This window comes from Mesocricetus auratus, unplaced genomic scaffold (genome assembly GCF_017639785.1).
Source record: "Mesocricetus auratus isolate SY011 unplaced genomic scaffold, BCM_Maur_2.0 Super-Scaffold_100008, whole genome shotgun sequence".
NCBI classification, from domain to species: Eukaryota; Metazoa; Chordata; class Mammalia; order Rodentia; family Cricetidae; genus Mesocricetus; species Mesocricetus auratus.
The window spans coordinates 63,271,200-63,288,738 of NW_024429192.1; the positions used below are offsets into that span (position 1 = coordinate 63,271,200).

The window sequence follows — 17,539 nt, forward strand, 5'->3', positions numbered from 1 at the left end:
CCCATGTCACTTAACGAAGTCATCACAATGGTCTGAGATTTGTAACAGCGAAGAAAACTTCACTCTTAGAGACGGCTTATCTTAGGTCTGTATAAGTACTAGGGCAATCAAAGGATGCTTGAAGGCAGATAAAATAAATTGATATTTATGTGAATGTACTAGAAAATAAAGGAGACTGGTAAAAGTTTTCGACTATTCTCTGGCAGAAATTAAAACAGCAACTGGCATTTTCAGTATAAAATCCTGGAGCTGAAATTTTGTTTTATTTTTCTTTACTTCCTTAAGCAAGTTTTATTCCCAAGTGGTTTAGAATACAACCACCTCCTGCCTCAGCCTCACTGGGCTGTAAGTGTGCACAGCAACCCTCTGTAGTGTATGAAGTGTGCACAGCAACCCTCTGTAGTGTATGAAGTGTGCATAGCACACCCTCTGTAGTGTATGAAGTGTGCACAGCAACCCTCTGTAGTGTATGAAGTGTGCACAGCAACCCTCTGTAGTGTATGAAGTGTGCACAGCAACCCTCTGTAGTGTGTGAAGTGTGCACAGCAACCCTCTGTAGTGTATGAAGTGTGCATAGCAACCCTCTGTAGTGTATGAAGTGTGCATAGCACACCCTCTGTAGTGTATGAAGTGTGCACAGCAACCCTCTGTAGTGTATGAAGTGTGTACAGCAACCCTCTGTAGTGTATGAAGTGTGCACAGCAACCCTCTGTAGTGTATGAAGTGTGCACAGCAACCCTCTGTAGTGTATGAAGTGTGCATAGCACACCCTCTGTAGTGTATGAAGTGTGCACAGCAACCCTCTGTAGTGTATGAAGTATGCATAGCACACCCTCTGTAGTGTATGAAGTGTGCACAGCAACCCTCTGTAGTGTATGAAGTGTGCACAGCACACCCTCTGTAGTGTATGAAGTGTGTACAGCAACCCTCTGTAGTGTATGAAGTGTGCACAGCAACCCTCTGTAGTGTATGAAGTGTACATAGCAACCCTCTGTAGTGTATGAAGTGTGCATAGCACACCCTCTGTAGTGTATGAAGTGTGCACAGCAACCCTCTGTAGTGTATGAAGTGTGCACAGCAACCCTCTGTAGTGTATGAAGTGTGCACAGCACACCCTCTGTAGTGTATGAAGTGTGCACAGCAACCCTCTGTAGTGTATGAAGTGTGCACAGCACACCCTCTGTAGTGTATGAAGTGTGCACAGCAACCCTCTGTAGTGTATGAAGTGTGCATAGCAACCCTCTGTAGTGTAAGAAGTGTGCATAGCACACCCTCTTTAGTGTATGAAGTGTGCACAGCAACCCTCTGTAGTGTATGAAGTGTGTACAGCAACCCTCTGTAGTGTATGAAGTGTGCACAGCAACCCTCTGTAGTGTATGAAGTGTACATAGCACACCCTCTCTAGTGTATGAAGTGTGCACAGCAACCCTCTCTAGTGTATGAAGTGTGCACAGCAACCCTCTGTAGTGTATGAAGTGTGCACAGCAACCCTCTGTAGTGTATGAAGTGTGCACAGCAACCCTCTGTAGTGTATGAAGTGTGCACAGCAACCCTCTGTAGTGTATGAAGTGTGTACAGCAACCCTCTGTAGTGTATGAAGTGTGCACAGCAACCCTCTGTAGTGTATGAAGTGTACATAGCAACCCTCTGTAGTGTATGAAGTGTGCACAGCAACCCTCTGTAGTGTATGAAGTGTACATAGCAACCCTCTGTAGTGTATGAAGTGTGCACAGCAACCCTCTGTAGTGTATGAAGTGTGCACAGCAACCCTCTGTAGTGTATGAAGTGTGCATAGCAACCCTCTGTAGTGTATGAAGTGTGCACAGCACACCCTCTGTAGTGTATGAAGTGTGCACAGCAACCCTCTGTAGTGTATGAAGTGTACATAGCAACCCTCTGTAGTGTATGAAGTGTGCACAGCAACCCTCTGTAGTGTATGAAGTGTGCACAGCAACCCTCTGTAGTGTATGAAGTGTGTACAGCAACCCTCTGTAGTGTATGAAGTGTGCACAGCAACCCTCTGTAGTGTGTGAAGTGTGCACAGCACACCCTCTGTAGTGTATGAAGTGTGTACAGCAACCCTCTGTAGTGTATGAAGTGTGCACAGCAACCCTCTGTAGTGTATGAAGTGTGCATAGCAACCCTCTGTAGTGTATGAAGTGTGCATAGCACACCCTCTGTAGTGTGTGAAGTGTGCACAGCAACCCTCTGTAGTGTATGAAGTGTGCATAGCAACCCTCTGTAGTGTATGAAGTGTGCATAGCACACCCTCTGTAGTGTATGAAGTGTGCACAGCAACCCTCTGTAGTGTGTGAAGTGTGCATAGCAACCCTCTGTAGTGTACGAAGTGTGCACAGCACACCCTCTGTAGTGTATGAAGTGTGCACAGCAACCTTCTGTAGTGTATGAAGTGTGCACAGCAACCCTCTGAAGTTTCTGACTTTGAATTAATTCACACTACTGACTGATCCTTCATCCCCACAAGACAGAAAAAAACTTGGAATAAAAAAAGAAATTGGAATGTTGACAGTGGATACACCAAGCTCCTCATGAGAATTTGTTGTTTGTTTTGTTATTGACCGATGCCATTGTTAGGCTGAAGAAAACGCAGAATGACTGTGGAAACCCATGCTCTCCTATCCTTTATACTAACTCTGTCTATGCAAATAGTTACCCAACTTTTCCATTTTGATTAAATGTGAAAGAGGAAACAGATGCTATGCAAAATGCACACACTCACAAATCTGTTAAGACTGTGAGGTTTTATACTATGAAATAATGTTTCACAAAATCCTTATTCATTTGTTTTGTCTTATACACAGTATTTTAGCAAATAATATTTAGAACAAGTGTTCATCTCAGTACAAAGCAGACGTAAGGATCTGTGTCTGTGCCATTCTACAGTAACTCTTAACAGCCATTAAATCATTATTTGATTGTTCACTTTCAATACTCTTCAGAGGGCCTATTTATATTCTGTGAATTTGTTTTCAATTTTAATGAACCTTTAAAAACATCCATCGCAGAGCGCTCTGTTTTATCTGCTGTCAAAGATACTAGTGTTCAAAAGAGGTAAGGGACTTTGAAGGCTGAACAAAAACACCCCTAAAAATGATTTGTACTCACATGACTAAATCAAAACCAGACATTTACCTCCTGAGAACATACTCTCTTCCTTTGCCTGGATACTGTAGAATATACAGAATGACAAATGTACACATTCTATATGTGCTCAGCAAAAGCTAAAGACCAAGAGATTTTACATAGATTATATTACTACTGTTGTCAGAGCAGTACATACCCAGCATCATTTTCGGAAAGGTATTTATGTTTTGAAACCACATAAGCTTAAACGCACATTTTAAAAATAACTTTTACTTGTATATATGTTGTATACACATATGTTCAAACTTGTTTTCGTGCACATGTGTGTGCTGAGGCATGCGCACATGTATGCATGAGGAGATTTGATATTAATGTCCAATGTCTCCCTCAATAGCTTTCTATGTTTTTTTTTTACTGAGACGGAGTCTCCCGTTGAACCCCGGGCCTGCCAGCAGCAGCTAGTCCAGCTAAGCAGCTTGCGTTAAGGATGCTATCTCTGCCTCCCAAGTGCAAAGACTACCAAGCATGATAGCTTTGCATGAATTTTGGGGATCAGAACTCTAGCTCATGCCTAAAAGGGAAGCCATCTTCAAAGTCCAGTAATTTTAATAACAATTATTAAGTCAGGATTAAAAGTCAAGGCTTTATTAATTCAGGGTTTTTAAAATATTAGTAGTGTTTTCTTTCTTTCCTTTTTTTATTTTTTCTTGAGACCTGCTCAGTGACCTTGACTTTCTGATCTGCTGCCCCCATTTCCCCACTTCTAGGATCAATACACAAGTACCACTGCATCCAGTTTATGCAGTGTTGGGACAAAGCCCAGGTTTCTCTCATTCTAGGCAACCCTTCTACAAACCAACCAATATCCCCCAGCCCCTATTTGTTTATCCAAACTAATTTTAATGCATACATAAAAATAGAACATAGCTACAAGGTAACATAATTCAATACACAAGTGTGTTGTCTATCATTCAAAACTGATCAAACACACCCATCCTCTTTCACTATTGCTTTTATTACAATATTTATTTTATTTTGTTCTTTGTACATATGGATGTTTTTGCTTGCATGCATGTCTGTGAAACACATGTGTGCAGTGCCCCTGGATGTCAAGAGAGTTGGATCCCATGGGATTGTAGTTACTCAAGGTTGTGAGCTGCCACATGGGTGCTAGAGATCAGACCTAGGTCCTCTGGACAGCCAGTTCTCTTTACTACTAAGCCATTGCTCCAGCCCCATCATTTCTTTTTTTTAAGTATGTATTTAGTTTTTATCTATGTGTATGAGTGTTCGCCAACATGTATTATGTGTACCACTTGCATACTCAGTGCCCACGGAGACCAGAACAGGGAGGGCATCAGGTCCCCAGGAACTGAAATTATAGATGGTAGTCAGCCGCCACGTGGGTGTCAGGGAACTGAGGCTGGGTCCTCTGTGGGCCATCTTCCCAGCCCCTAGGCATTCTTAATAGTGACAGTTTTCACTATGCTTTTATCTAGGGACTTGAAATACACATATGACAACTGTTATTTACAATTTTGTTACTGCTAATACCAAAGTTTCTTGTTCCTATTTAACTACAGATTCATTTCCATGGATCAAACTTCTATTATTCTTCTTCCCTGTTTTCTCCATGCCATCCTTCCATATTTAATGTTTCTCCTCATATTTTAATCAAACTTCCTGATAGGCAATAAAAAAAATAACAAAGAAAAAAGAAGTTGCTGCTCCAGATAGCATTTCCTCAATGCTGTGACTGTAAAGGAAGAGCACTGAGCACGGCTCAGTGAGACTCAGTCTGCAAACTGAAAACACACGCACGCACACACGCACACAGACGTATACATAGTATATATGCACACACACCACACATATAAATGCTCTTATGCAGTGAGCTATCTTCTCAGTCCCAATGAAAGTTTAAAATCTGAGATTTCTATTTAGAAATTGGTTAATATCATCTCTCTAGCTGAGGGCACAAATTCCTTAAATGCCAAGAAGTATTCTTAACAACAACAACAAAAAAGATAATTCTCCTTCTATCACAGGGTCCATTACACATATTCCTTTTTATGATTTAAGCAATCCAATGTAAGATTCAGAACAGGGCTTGAGAATAACCCTGTGACACTTGAAATGAGTTCCCAATTGCAAAGTTTTGGCTCTGTGCTAGAAAGACCAGTTCTCTTCTGAGATAACTGATGTCAGCTCACTACCCCAAAGCTAACTTTCTCTTTCTCATTTTCAGGGCTCATCTTACCGTGATGGTCTGTCAATCTTGGAACGGTGGGCTTCTTCACTCTCTCTGGATTTTGAGTGTGTTGACTTTGCTTTTGACTGTGGACAGAAAAACAAAACAACAGGAAAGGTGAACTTTGGAAAATACTATTCTTCAAAAAGCTTCCCTTTAGGAATTTCAGGCAACACTTAGTTGAATCACATAAAATATTTTTATATTCGGTCATTCAAGTCAAAAACTGACAGACACAATAGTCTCATGCAGTCTACTTATGTGACCAGATTAGTGGCCACAAACTACATGCATACACACACACACACACACACACACACACACACACACACACATACACACACACACAATCCTTACAAGTATGTGTAGATGAGGGGGTCACATACAGCATGCTTATACCTCTCTCTCGTCCTCCATCTCCCCCCACACCTGCAATCCTCACAAGCATAGCTAGATGAGGGGGTCACACACTGCATGCTCACAGACCACACGCTCTTTCTCTCTCACACGCACACATACATTGTGCTTCTCACAGTCATGGACAGCCACAATCTGTAACAAAAGAGCTACACAGCTGGTCACATCCAAAAGACACAGTTGATGGAATCTGGATTTGAGTTCTTAAACTCTTTTCTGTATCTGACTTAGGGCGAAAACTTTCCAGTCAGACAACTAAAGCATGTTTCAAGTCAAATTTTCAAAGAAAGGATTTGTACCCGTACCCGTTCCAGAGTATGGAAACTGCAAAGGCAGGTATCTATTTAAACTACCTTTACTTGGTCAAAGAATCTGAACATCTGTGGCTTCTTTTATGTAGCAGAAACAATTGGGGTTACTCAACTAAAATGAAATAAATATATCAGAAAACATCTTGAATTACTAAAGATAGGTGGGCTAAGGAGATATAACTCACATAGAAATCATACTTCCATTTGTTTTAAGACTTATACTTAGTAACTAAGCAAACAGAAAAGGTTAGGTGATATTATCAGTACAGTGTCAGGTTATTTTCCCTCACAATAATTACTGAAACTATGAGGCAAGGGCAGAGACCTAGAAGAGGATTAAGAGAACACAGTGCAGAGGTTAGATATGTCATGAGTGTGTATTCTAGGCTACATGTTTCCGGGCTAGTACAACCTCTGCTTCATTAATTCTCTTCCCCGTTGCATGCTCTTCTATACTCCTTGGCTTTGCATCGTCAGCTGTTTGTGATCTGCCTTTCTCTAGGGACCCGCTGGTCTCTGCCTCTTCAGCACACCCTACCTCGGCACACACACAACTGGTCGTGTTCCTCTCACTGTCAGGAAAAGGAAGATTTGTGTTTCCACACTGGTCTGAGGTACCTTGCACACAAATACTCTTTGCTAAATTGAACTTGTGACCAGTGTACGCAACAATTAGATTAATTGACAGCACAATGATGACATACAACTATTTCTGATTAAAGAGGAAAAGATAATAAATAGTCCTAGATCCTGCTACAGTGTTCTTCTACTGAGACATAAGCAATGGTTGCTAGGAATGTGCATTTATTGTCAGTCCTCCATCTACCAAACACAAACAGGAAGCTGTGTGAAAGGGCAGAAGGACAATGCAGGCACACTGGGAAAGCAGGACAAATGCAGTTCACGTTGGAAGGTTGGAAAGCAGGTGAAAATTATGCATCATTTTGCAATGTAAGTATATGAAAACAGATCCCGCACCTGAGTCTCACTCTGAACAAGATCAAAATGAGCTTTGCAATTTGAGCAGTATTCAATGTTTTCATTGAGAAACAACCATGACATGTTAGTCATGTGAGTCAGGTAGGTATTTTACATATCCAAAATGGTTTTAAGAGCTCATCCTGTTTGCTTCTCTCATTTTATTGTGATTTAAAAGTGAAGCAAACAGAAGAGGTCCACACTACCTTGCACTCAGGGTCATGTTTCCTTTTGTCCAAAGATGACTTTTCTCGCTCTTTGGCTTTCTTGTAAGCTTTCTTTTCTTCAGCCATCAAAAGCCGAGCAATTTCCTATGATATGGGCAATATCATTAGTTACAGATTTGAGGTTGTTTCTCAACAATCTAGGGAAATCTCATTAATATGAACTGACCTCATCCTGGGCAACCTGAGCCGCTCTTATATCCACATGGGTGGCCTGTGAATAAATCAGAAGCACAACAAACAACTTGAATCTGTGTTCCCATTTAAAATATCTTACATAAAATAAATTAGAATTTAAAATTAGTAGTAGCTGAATTCCAGAAGTTGATGGTCAGTGGGCATATTTTTACCAGCCAGAATGAAGGGACTTTGTAACTCACTCGACAGGATATTTTTAGAGAACTACCAAAACTTATTAATACAGAAATCAGGATATGGATATGTGTTGCTAATGGTTATCAATATGTACAGCTAAATATAAAAGTTCTCCTTATTCAATAAGACACATTCCTGTAGCCTAAGGGAATGCCTGAAACTGCAGATGGTGGCAAACTCTGCGGACAATGCTTCCTCTAGGCACACAAACTCAAAATGGTTTAATTTACAAATCAGTCAGAGGGAAAGATTAATAACCCCAGTAATGAAAGACACTACTTTTAGTAAAACAGATTACTTATTTTTAATCACAGATAACCAAAGCTACAGAAGGTAAACCATGGATAAATGGAATGACATTCTTCTTAACTGTCTTGATTTCCCAAACCTTAGAAAAAACACCAGTTTTTTTAAGTGATGGAACCATAGTGCCAACAATTGAACTCTATAATGGTATGATTCTGCTTGCACATATGACCCCTATTTCACTTGAACTCTGACCTTAAATGAACTCACCAAAAGTTCTTCCTCTTGCAATTTTCGAGCAATTTCAGCATCATACCATTCCTGATCTCTGTGGGTCACTCGTGCAGGCGTACCGACAGCTTCTTTTACTCCTCTTGGTTTCGTTCCTAGAAAAAATTCAATTCAATGAGGTAACTGGGGTTGCTTTCTGAAAAGATGAAAAATATTAAGAAAAAGATATTCTCTCTTAATATTTAAAATGATGTGTAGATTGTAAATTGTAGGTTTCAGTGAGGGGTACATTTAAAATGAATTTTTCCTGGGCATGAAAACAGTAACACACACAATTCAAATATTTTAACAAAGTTACTTCCCAAAATCTGCCTGGTTAGAAACATTTCTCATATAGTTTCTTCAACAGCAGAAGGTCAAGGAAGAAAATAGAATGAAAGCAAGACTTCAAAACAAAAACCGAAAAGAGGAAAAACAAAACCATGGAAAATGAAAAGATTTCAGAGAAAAGAAGGTTCCAGAATCAGAGTTTTAATGTGGTTTAGACAACAAAAAGAAAGGCTTTCTCTCAGGTTCTGTAGCCTATACATCTTCCTGCAGAACAGAAAGGGCCATCTGCAAGTGAGGCCCTGTGACCCTGCTTACCCACTGTCAGATACATAAAACCACTTGCTCTAGATCTTTCCTACAGCTTTGACCCATCTGTTATTGGTATTACACAATTTTAGGAAAAACATAACATAGAGGAAATATCAGAGTGTATAATGACCTCAGAACTGTGTTTCTCTGGAGAGAAAGGGATGAAGAGAACTGGGTGACAATTATGCTTTGTTACTTTGCAATGTTATAGGAACACACAGCCTTCTATAAATTCCAAAAAAAGGCAAAAGTTAATCTTTTTAAAATTGTGGATACATCCCTCTTCATACCTTTATAAGTTACAGCTAGTCAATAGGGTGAAAATACTGCCCTCAGAAATAATGAAACCTTTTAAATGAAACCCTTAGATCAAGCATCTAATATAACCATCAGTAAATGAACAACAAAGGGACACAAAATTTATCTGATAAACTCTGTACTACTAGTCAGTGATGGGGGATAACCTCCATATGCTGTGAATTATATGTTTCTCTTATTGCTTGATGCATAGAGCTGTTTTGGCCAATGGACAGGTAGGATATAGTCAGGTATGAATTATAGGCGGGTCTATCAGACTAGGAGAATTCTGGAAAGACAAACTGAGAGAGTAAAGAGGGAGGGAAGAAGGGAGGGAGGGAAAGAAAGTGACAGAGAGAGAGAGAGAGACAGCATGTAGCTGCTGAGGAAGAAAGAGGCCCAGGCATCACTGGTAAACTAAGACTACATGGAGATACACAGATTGATAGAAATGGGTTAATAATTAAGAGAGAGCTAGCCAATAAGAAGCCTGAGCCATTGGCCAAACAGTTTATAATATAAGCTCTGTCTGTTTATTTGGAAATAAATGACTGCAGAACCAAGTGGGCAGAAATTTCCATCATCAGGTCAGAGCAAGTATCACCGACTAGAATCACTTCTGATTGATTCACTAATGTTAAGATACTGTTCCCAATACCACGTACTCTAACTTGAGTAGCCTGGGTGAGCTCTTGCCTCAGGCATCTATATTAAGCCTTTCCAATAAATGCTCATCTTCACACAGCATGGACGCATTTGTTCAGTGCATTATAGCATCAAGAGAAGCACATATTAAAATAACTAGTAAAATACCTCTTTACATTTGATTCACAAGCTAACATATATACATACATGAAAATAAAACTATACTTACAGAATTTGGATTATCTTATGAAATCCTACCTACTATTGTGATAAATTTAAAATGTAGACTCACATGTGTTCATCTTATAAAAATGATGAGAAAGTTTGTCTTTTTTAAGTCATACTTCCTAGGGCCTGACTACAGAGATCACCACAAATCATTTCAAGAGGTATTGAATCCTATGCTGCTCTGGGTTGGTTTACAACAGATTTCTAACTGGTTTGGGATATTCTCAAGAGCAGATCATATGCAATTGGGTAAATACACTTGTCTGAATTTACAACGTGTATGGCCATATTTAGAAATGCAGATTTTAGAAAAAAAATAACTAAACTTAAGTAGGGAACTTGACACTGGGTAAAACCAGTGAATGATTAAATTATTGTACTATACTCCAATCTACAGAAAAGAAACAAGTTCAGTGAATAGCCTAAAGCCTCACTGAGGATGACAGATTATGCCTCTCTTTCTACCTAGTGAAATGTTATGAGTAGATACACTTGCCTTTCAAAATAGCCAACATTTTCCAGCAGTGGGTTCATCTATTCTATCCAACAAAATTAACAATTGAAACATCACTTTAAATTCTAACAAAGATGTAGTTAGATGAATAGTATTAAGCTATGACAGTGATGACAGTTTATTCAGATCCTTGCACATCGCGGACATCTGCAATTCTCATTTCATAGAAACACTTACAGCCTACAAGTATGGATTTCGGGATAGGTAGGACTGTCTTCCCAACTACAGCATCCCCCAACCTGGAGTGACAAGAAGTTTTATAAGTAATGGAGAGCCATCGTTACAAAAACAGAGATGTATATCTCGACACCCTGAATAGAATCTGGAAACTGCTCTTAAGATGAGCTACATCTCAGCTGTGCCCTTCTTTCTCCAACTCCCTACTCCTTCCCCCATTCTTTGTGTGTGGTAGTGCAGATGACCATGCTAGGAAAGTGTTCTACCCCGAGAAACACCTCCAGTTTTCATACAGTTAGCCTGTTTCTTATCTTTTCCTGTTAATATCCTACAGTCAGAGAACACAATGAAACACAAATGAAGTGTTTTCTTTAAATAAAAATTGATATAGTAAGATAAAAGGGAGTGGAGAGCTCACTAGACAGGGTCTTACTATGTAGCCCAGGCTGACCTACGAGTCACTATGGAGACTGGGATGGCTTTCAACTCACAGAGATCCTCCTGTTTCTGTTTCCCAAGTGCTGGGAATAGAGGTGTGTACTTGAAACCAAGAAAAACTAAAACTGCTCGTATTGAAGATAAATTTACACAAAGTAAGATTAAAAAATGTAACTGATGGGTTTTTGGTATTGTGTATGTGATGGGGAGGTCCTGTGTATATGTCAATAAAGCACTGTTGGCCAATAGGGAAGCAAGATAGATGGGACTAGGAGTTGAGGAGGATTCTGGGAAAGAAAGACACAGGCAGACACAATGTAGCCTGCCAGAGGAGTAAGAGGTCCAGACCCCTTTTCTCTGGTAAGAGAAATACTTAGATTAACAATTATGGGTTAAATACTTAACTCAGAGCTAGCCAGTAATATACAAGCAGACGGCCAACAGCTTCATAATTAATATAGCAACCTCCATGTTATTTGGGGACTGCAACTGTGGCAGGGCCCAGGCAGATGGTGGGGAAGGCTACACTCTACAGTTGTATGCATATTTTATAAGAAGCCATTTGACATTTAGGGCACATCATAATGTATCTAAGCCAGAATTCACAGCAGATGAGTGCAAGTATTTAAGGCCCTGGAAGGCGAGAATCTAACCTATGTAACCAATAAGCTGTCACAGATATAAACACAAGTTCCTCTCAAAGTCAGACAGAGTTCAACTACTCTATGGAAAGTCAACCAGTTCTCATTTTAATTTAGCAATTTCATTTTCAGTTGATTTCTTGCACTATTATTTTGCAAATGCTCTTGGGACCAGTGTTGTCATCTTGTTAGTTAATTTTACTGGTAACTGAAAAGGAATCTGACATATACCACATCTCTGAGAATCGTAATTTTTTCAACAGCAAGAGCTGACACCAGTACCTAATTAGTATTTCTTAATCTCCTGACCACGCCAAGAAAGCTCAAAATCAAATTCCAATAGGAACTGGGAAGTAAACAGCCTAAAGCAGGCTGAGTATAAAGTGATAAGCACTAAGCAGTTCCCACTGTAATCATTTTAGTTAGTAGCTATAACCACACTGTTCTTTAAACCTCTCTGTTAACAAGGTAACATTTACTTTCAGTCCCAGTATTGAAGACAAAGTCAAGTTGGTGCTTAGTTTCACGTCCCAAAACTTCTTTAAAAACCATGGCTTATGAATAAGTGCTGTAAAGGTTAACTGGCCTTTTGAGCACATCCATATCAGGTTTGCAAAATGCAGAGGTTAGTGGAATTAACAAGTGCACTCCACCACTCCACAGAATTCCAACATGGTTAACCTAGCCACAATGTAACTTTCTCATAAGCCTACTTAATGAACCTCAGCAAGCTCTTCTCTATTTTCCCAGTTCTTTGCTCCTGTCTTCCTAACATGGTGCATCAAATATGAAAATGTTTATCCATCTTTAAATATATCCATCTGTCTCTGAAGCTTGGACTCTGACATAAGGTTCAAACAACAATATATGTGGTATTCAATACAGCTTGTTAAAACTAAAATTGAATTTTTCTTGTAACCAGGTTCATTTTTATTAATTTTTTATTTTACTTTTACTTTCATTGATTCTTTGTGGATTTATCATCATGCATTCTGATCCCTGTTATCACTCCATCCTTTTACATCTGCCCTCATAACCAGGGTGTTTTAATGTGAGATATAATAAGAAAGCGAGCAGAATCAGAATGAATCTGCAACCTAGACACCAGTTTTGGAATCACCAGCAAAGTGTGACTAGAACACAGCTGGTCCTCCTTGACACTTCTGTTATGATAACCTCTCCATCTCTGTAAAACTTAATGGGGACTGATTGAAACCAGAATGATGAAGATCATGCCTATTAAAATTAGAGCTGTCATGACTGTGTTATAGCCACAAGGAAAACCTCCCTCACTATGTTCCTGACAACACACAGTACCAGTGGACTACCAGGATGAACTTCAGAGGTGCCAAAACTTTAAAGAGTTCTTTCTTTACACACTCACTTCTTACTTCTTTAATTTTATGTTTTCTAACTTTATTTTCTGCACATATCTATATGGTATGAAATACATGTACATGAATGTGTGCAGTATTAACACATGTGTGTATGGACTGTTGCAGTTATTGGGTGTTTTTTTTTTATTCCCTCTCCATTTTATATACTGAAGCTAAGTCTCTTGCTGAATTCAGAACTAATCTTTTCTGGTGAGGGTAGCTATCTCCGCTGTCTGTCTCCTCAATATGGGGAATATGGGCAGTTGCTCAGGCTGCCTGACTTTTATATGGGATCTAGATTAAAATTCAGGCTCTCATATCCATGCATAAGTGAGCCATCTCCCCAGCCCTTACCCTGCTTGTTTCTTTACAGGAACTGAGAACTTGTACATCTTGGCACTTAGAAGAACTGCAGAGTTAAGAGTTGCACATTAAACCATAAAAGATAACTGAAAACAATGAATTTTAATCTCTAATTATGTATCATTTATAGATTTAAAATGTTCCAAATTGACTCAGAAATTTCCAGTTCTAGAAAATATCCTACCCTAGCTATCTCTGACCAAAAAAAAAAAAAAAAAAAAAAAAAGATTTGAATGTCCATGTTCTCAAAGTACTCAGAAAAGAGTGCCTGCTTCTCTGATGCCTCCCTTACAGAAATATGAGGTCTAGGGGTTAAGTATTTCGAGTCCCACTAGCAGATAAACACTTAAGTCAGTTACAACCAGATCTTCTAAATAAAGCCGACAATACAAGAAGTTTCCTTTCAGAATCAGAGCATCTGATGCAAGGCTGTGGCAAACAAAGGCTAGTATTTGGGAAGGGCACCTGTACTAGCAACCTGACCCCAGAAAACCCTCCAACTCAGCATGCTTTTACAGGAGAATAGTACAGAAATTTCCTTCTTCCAGATACCGCATACAGTAGCTGGCTCCAAGACTCATTTTAAGGACAGGAGTTCGTGTTGACAGAGACAAAGGTTGCTTACGATGCTTGTTGAACTGACTGGTTTTACACATAGGATGTCAGCAGGGTGATCCATTACCTGCATCATGGTGGTTCTGAAGGTCTTCATCCTCTGAGAAGGAAGGAGTCCTGGGCTTATGTCTCCTTTCTCTGTGATCGCCTTGCCCACGGTCCCACCCACCCACACCTTCCTTAGAAGGAAACCCTGTTTTCTGTAAAGACTTGGGTGAAAGTCTGCCATGATGTCGAGACTGCTTTTCCCAACTCCGAGTTCTAGAGCTACTGTGAGCCTCCCAGTCATCAGATTCCGTGCTCAGAAACACCTCACCACTGATCTTCGGAAGTGGAGGTTTGCAGAGTCTCTCTTGACCAGTCCGCTTTCTTTCATGATGATCATTGGAAGGTTGAGCACCATCCCTCCTTCTGCCAGAGCTAGAAGAAGGCAGAGATCTCTCTGATGAACAGGGTTCCTCCAGCTCTTCCAAGTTCTCCCGTAGATGCCTTGGTTTCTCCTTCTTCTGTTTTATAGTCTTCCCATCATTTTGGAGTTTATGAAACCTTGAGTATCCAGAACCCAATTCCCTGGCCCTCCTTGACCTTGGCTGGTCTTAGTGAAGATAGAGGGTATAAAAATAAAAATGGATAACTTAATGAGAGTATAAATTCATTACATAGGAAAGTTGGGACTCAATACTAATATATTTTTAGGTGGATAAAATTGCTCTGAAACTTCACAAATTGAGACATAGAGGTGAATACTTACTGGAATGGTCCATGCATACATAGCCAAAAAGGTAAAAGGAAAACTTAAGTGAAATGATTTGAATCATAAAGAATCTGATCATGATTAGGAAGGGCTTAGCACCACCATATTTGCCAAACACAAAATGATGGACAACAGTCATCAATCCTACTTTATAAAGTAAATTACAAAATGATGGACAGTGTGGTAGTTTGAAAGGCAATGGTCCCCACAGGGAGTGACACTATTAGAAAGTGTGGCCTTGTTGGAGGAAGTGTGTCACTGTGAGGGCAGGCTTTAAAGTGTTATATGCTCAAGCCATGCCCCGTGTCTCATACTACTACCTGTTCTTTGCAAGTCAAGATAGAGAAATATCAGCTCCATTTTTAGCACCATGTCTCTCTGTATGCCTCAATGTCCCACCATGATGATAATGAACTAAACCTCTGAACTATAAGTGAGCCACTCCAATTAAGTGTTTACCTTTATAAGAGTCACCTTGGTCAGGGTGTCTCTTCACAGCAATAGAAGCCCTAAAATTTCAGTTGTAGACTTTCAAGCATTCCCACTGAAATGATAGTAAAGATATAGTACAACATTCCTAACTTCTGCTTAGTTCAAAATGACCCACAGATCACTTCCCTCCACCTCTACCTTTCCATGTGCCCACAATAAGCATTCTCAGATGCTTCTGGGACAGCCTACGTTCTAGTTTACTGTAGAAGGAGGACAGAGTGGAACAGAATGTTAAGGAATAAATGATGTGTTATAGTGAGGTAATTCTGTCCTCATTTTAGTTGAATTCATTCAAAGAGAAAGCTAAAAAAGGAATGACCTATGAAATACATACACAGGTGTCATTTTCCAAATATATTTAACAAACAATCATACTGTTTTATATATACATATGTATAAGCTATAAATATAAATTTCCCAATTTAAAAGGAAAAAAAAAACCTACATACATAGGTGCTTTAATAGGGTCTTATCAGACTCAATCATATTATAAGAATAAGAAAGCAAATTGGTAAGAATTTGCAAGACCACAGTAAATAAGGAAATATGTACTAAATCCAACATGGATAAAATAGCTTCCACTCAACATCCTCAGTTTCCTTGTACATTTCCTAAAAGAAAGGGAACTTTCCTTCAAAGGTGGGTCTAGAGTAAAATATGCTTTCTTCAACAGATATTTATAAAATGATTTTCTCCATAGTTCAGAGCTAAACTTGTACTTGACATAAAAGCGAAACCTAACAGTTTCTATGATTTTAAAAAAATGCTATTTTAATTCTCGTTAACTCTGTCTTCACAACAGATAAACAATTAACTAGCTACTGGAAAGAATTAACGAATACTGACAAGCTATTAAATGATGACCACATTCAGGGAAGAGGTTTACCAGCATGTCCATACTAGTGTGTTCATGGAACTGTAAGAGTGGAGTCCATCATTAAGCTCAGAGCAAACACAAAGGATTTTGTTTGGAGATGAATTTCCAAGACTAATATATTTTTTTTAGTTCTTCCTAAACAGTTAATTGATAGTAGTTTTATTTTCTATAATTCACCTATGATAGCATCTTTAAGTCTGGGGTAGGAGAGACCAGAGTAGGGGATTCTGCTTAAGTCTTTCCCAACCCCTGCTGGTTGTAAAAAGAGATTTGAATGTTCTTGAGACCAAGTTATTTGGCAAATACAATTAATGCTTTCGTTGGCAATCATGTGTGGTACATATGACACACAAACATATTCACATGTATCTATATTGTAAGTGTGCCTCCATGTTTGTCTTCCAAGGTAAGATTTGTTTAAATAAAATACAAATGTACATATATGTACATGTTTTATATATGTATTACTTCAAAATTTTTCATTCACCAAAACTACATAATTTGATCTTTTCAAAATCTATATGAGAAATGTATTTTTCTAATTTCATTTTACAGATGAGAAAAAAGTCAGATTAAACAACTTTTCAAACTACAAATTGTCCTAAGGGACTGAAGGGATAGTTCTCAAAGGTTATTCATGTACTAGGAAATAATCACAAATAAGATTGTGTTATCGGGCCTTGAAGATAAACATGGATCTACAAAGAAATACCTAATGCTATTTTTCTATGAACAATCACAAATATTTTAGATAATTTCAAATTTATAATCTACAGATGATCTTTTTTTAAGATTTATTGAAGTGTAGCATAGCATAAGAAAGGGCAAGTATATTGACACATTGTAATTATTACATAATTAAGGCAAAAATCAGATTAAAACAAAAGATACAGTAGAATATATAAGAACTGATCATGTGTGTTGGGAAAGAATCCTTATATAGAACATAATAATTGCTTTGTAAAGACGACCTGAATAGCATAGTCCTGATGGAACCCAACTAGGTCTAACTGGAGGGTGTGTAAATGACAACAGTATATTGTCACCAAAGCAGAATAAATACCAGTGTCCATACAAACTTGGAGTAACCAACATTTTCTATTTCTTAATATTCTCTTAGCACTTTGAAACAAGAGTTTATTACATTCCACGCTCTACAAGTTTATAAAAGTAGATAAAATAAATATAATTTTAGGTGTTCCTGAAGGAAAAAAAACAAAGAAGAACCATACAAAGTTTTAAATAGTCTCCTAAAATAAAAGTTCATCAGGATATAAGTACTATAATCCAAACACACAGGCTTGTGTACCAGCTCAAGTTAGTGTGGGTTTTAATACAAATACCT

The 17,539-nt window shown here is 38.7% G+C and overlaps 1 protein-coding gene across 3 annotated transcripts in view; it reads right to left on the minus strand.

Moving 5' to 3' along the window:
- The window catches only part of Ccdc50 (coiled-coil domain containing 50), a 61,779-nt gene that overhangs the window by 9,932 nt on the left and 34,308 nt on the right, over window positions 1-17,539 (minus strand). For 2 of the 3 annotated variants that reach the window (XM_013114539.3, XM_040751006.1), the window contains 5 exons: window positions 14,139-14,666; window positions 8,178-8,293; window positions 7,456-7,500; window positions 7,269-7,373; window positions 5,366-5,442 (listed from right to left, as the gene is read on the minus strand). In XM_013114539.3, coding sequence (XP_012969993.1) covers window positions 5,366-5,442; window positions 7,269-7,373; window positions 7,456-7,500; window positions 8,178-8,293; window positions 14,139-14,666 — 871 coding nt within the window. The remainder of the gene's footprint in view (window positions 1-5,365; window positions 5,443-7,268; window positions 7,374-7,455; window positions 7,501-8,177; window positions 8,294-14,138; window positions 14,667-17,539) is intronic. The other variant, XM_005071591.4, reaches the window with a different exon arrangement.